The sequence below is a fragment of the Polistes canadensis genome, unplaced genomic scaffold (assembly GCF_001313835.1).
Source record: "Polistes canadensis isolate GaletaPanama2010 unplaced genomic scaffold, ASM131383v1 scaffold_525, whole genome shotgun sequence".
In the NCBI taxonomy this organism is placed as follows: Eukaryota; Metazoa; Arthropoda; class Insecta; order Hymenoptera; family Vespidae; genus Polistes; species Polistes canadensis.
In genome coordinates this window covers 32030-35561 of record NW_014570072.1, presented here as the reverse complement: position 1 = coordinate 35561, position 3532 = coordinate 32030, and the positions used below count along the sequence as shown (strand labels likewise).

General features: G+C 34.1%; 1 protein-coding gene across 1 annotated transcript in view; it reads right to left on the bottom strand.

Moving 5' to 3' along the window:
* Positions 1–416: 416 nt before the first annotated feature.
* The window catches only part of LOC106792654 (piggyBac transposable element-derived protein 4-like), a 4444-nt gene continuing 1328 nt past the window's right edge, over positions 417–3532 (bottom strand). The window contains exon 2 of the mRNA XM_014759149.1: positions 417–505. Within this exon, the coding sequence (XP_014614635.1) occupies positions 417–505 (89 nt within the window). The remainder of the gene's footprint in view (positions 506–3532) is intronic.

Sequence of the window (3532 nt, the reverse complement as noted above, 5' to 3'; positions counted from 1 at the left end):
CACGTTTATATGCTTTATCGATATTCATTTTTTATCAGTACTACTATGTGCCTGATATTTACGAAATTTGGTGACAAACTGACGATTACATCCATCAGTCGAGCGATAACAAATTTCGATCAGTTCGGAATTCTATTGATCTGGTAATGAGTCATCGCGAATCCCATACATGTTACTATATATGCACGAACGTTTGGACTTACCTGATAGTTCCAAAAATATGCTTATTATTTCAAATACTTGTGTATCAAAGCAAATTTCGTCATAAGAAATATATATTAGAAAATTTGAATAATTTGTTAATTAATTACAAAGCAATATAAAAGCCATAACAAGATGATAGCTTATATTGTTTTCGTCTAACCATTTAATACACAAACATGGGAAATATTTCGACATTTTTTTAATAGCAATGATTATGTGCTATTCCAATCGATTTGTTTCTGATTCAATTTCTTCTTTTGATTCAATGGTGTTATTTTTACCCTGCCGGTATTTTGAAGGTCTATAACAAAGTATAAAGAAAATTTATGAAAAAATCAGGAGAATTCGGCGCTTATGCGATAGCCTTGAGTTTATCCTTTACATTTTTGGATTCAGGAATGCGTTTTGAAAAAGATGCCCCTTTTTATGGAAACTGAATAATTCGTATTGATGTCGATGGGTTTGAAGGATAAGTATGAGATTGGTGTTTGTTCTGTATAATAGGACCTACATAAAAAAAATCTAAAGGAATGCTTTTGAGACTGACAATAGTCAGGAGGTCGAAAAGGAACGTTACGGATCAACGGGACGTGTTTCATTCACTCTTGTACCGCTTTATAAAGGGAAACTCCGCTTCTCTTTTCACGTGGATCCTGAGGGATTCCAGATATTTGAGAATATGCCATATGATGCATGCATGATTGATTAATATTTTTTATAATATTTTTTCTCTATTGTTTAAAAGAATTTGATATGGAATTTTGTAGAAAGAAGTTTCGCTTATTTAGCAATTGTACCACCTCTCTTTGTTGCTCTTACCACCCTTTTTTTGCACTCTTGTGCGATGTCAAATAAATTATTGGTTATAAGAATAAATCTTCAGTGCAGTTGGGATTTCTCAATCTGCCGATTTGGAAACGAGAGATTCTTGCCTAAGTAACCTAAGATACTAATTGGATTTCTTTTTAATTAAATGATCTATTATCAGAATATATAGTTTGAATATATCAGAATTTATAGCTCGCGTACGAATATATAGTTTGTCGTTTTCTTATTCTTTTTGCTTGACTGTGACTTGTTACAATAACAAACACGAACACTGAACGGCCATTAAAAATGTTCATTGATTATTTGTTATTATTCTCTCCTTTAATTATTGATCAATGTAGTAATAATACAGCTTTTTTACTATTATTTATATAAAGAAAACGGACTACAAATTCAAATTTGTTTTGCTATTCGAGAAAATCCGTATTATTCTGATTAAACTTCTAAAGTATTTGCAGCGCATATGTTAATAAAAAATCGTCTATCAATTCCATGATGATAAATGCAAGGCCTACCGCATCTCTAAGATTTTTTACCGAATTTAGTGGGGAAATAGCATCGTGTCCATAAATCTCTGAAAATATTGTTCTGCATTGCATAATCCAAAAGGCGTAGCCAAGTATTCAAACAAAACCAAATAAATACAGTAAAAAACAGCAAAAATCTTTTTCTCTTGTCTAGTATTTATCACTAGTGATTCTAATTTGTAGAGTATTGCGAGTTTAAATATTAACTAACGGGAAAAAATCAAAATAACATCCGCGTGCGGTTGACAACTGAATAACACAACCTCTTTTTTGTTGTTGGATGATGATTTTGCAAGAACATGTTGTCACAGAAATGACTCAAATCTATGAAATTGGTACAGAAAGTAATGAAGTTAATAGATAAATAATTGTGATAATAATACGGCAGGCGTGAGCGAGTTAGGTAAGGATAAATAATCTGATGTAAATGTATTTTTGTGGTAAAAAAAAAATAGTGCGGGCAACTCAGTGCGTGCTTTTGAAACGAAACTTTTTTTTTCGTAGCTAACCATTAACATTTGACGAATATATTAATTTAAGAAAGATATGTATATTAACACTTTACCGACTGGTAGCGGTTCGAACATACTATGCCCTTTTCACTGCCCACTCAGCCGCAGATCGTCCGAGACACCGGCTCGGTTTCGGCCTAGACTGACGCGCGGGAATATATGCGCTTTTCTTAAGCTCTTGTAAAATTGTACGCTTCGTGTTATTGTAGGGTAACCAAATTTAATAAAATCTTTTACTTTAATCATATTAGTGTTAAACAATATTTATTTTATCTATTACAATCGTTTTCAGTTTATTATTTACGTAAAATATACCATAATCCATATAACAATATTTCTCGAAAAAAGTTGTTTAATATTTTTTCAAACTATGATACCGCTCGAAACAGTCACCTTTGTGTAGTGGGACGTTACAGTATTTACAAGCGAAACCTGTTCTGCTTAGTTTTTTTTTACTTGCACAAACTCTGCATTGTCGTAGGGGTTTTTTACATCGACCGTTGGTCACTATATTTACCAGTTTACGCTTTCCGAAATTTGCCAGTCTTCCGGGATGATCAAATCAGGATGTGGTTCTTGTGGGTACGGAATTAGGTAGATCCTTATCTTTTTCTTCAGTTTCGCAGTCTTCTATCAAGGAAAGTGCCGCTTTGTGCAGAAAATTTTTATATGTAATCTTCTGTCCGTTCAGAGTTGTATATACTTTAAAGGAATTAAAAAGTGCACAGTTGATGAAGAACATTACGACACGTTTCGTCCATTTTTTTGTTTTCTTAAAAATGGAGTAATAGGGCAGATATTGATCTGCGCGATCTACGCAGATATATTTATTATAATCTATTATTGAAATAGGCTTCTGTATGGGGCAATCTGATGTCCTGCTTCTGTTTCTAGATTCCGCTATTTGTGCAGAATGTATTAGGTGTGCAAATAAGTTTCCGCCGTTTTTTATTAAAAATTAAGTATTTATTCTAGAAGAATGGTAATTTTAAGGTTATTTAAAATACTGTCCATCACTTGCAATGACTTTTTCCCATCTCTCAGGCAACATTCGGATCCCACGTCGGAAGAACTCCTTGTCTTTTGAGGCTATCCACGAATCAACCCAATTTTTGGTATCTTCATATGATTTGAACCGCTGCTCTGACAGAGCATGTGCCATGGACCAAAATAGGTGATAATCGGACGGTGCAATATCTGGTGAATACGGCGGGTGGGGTAACACTTCCCAATCAAGTGTTTCCAAATACATTTTCACGGGAGCCGCTACATGTAGACGAGCATTGTCATGCAGGAGAATAATTTTTTCGTGTTTAGAATAGTATTGAGGGCGTTTTTCCTTCAGAGCTCGGCTCAATCTCATTAATTGTGTTCGATAGAGGGCTCCGGTGATTGTTTCGCCCGGATTAAGCAACTCATAATACACTATACCCAGCTGATCACACCAAATACACAGCATGA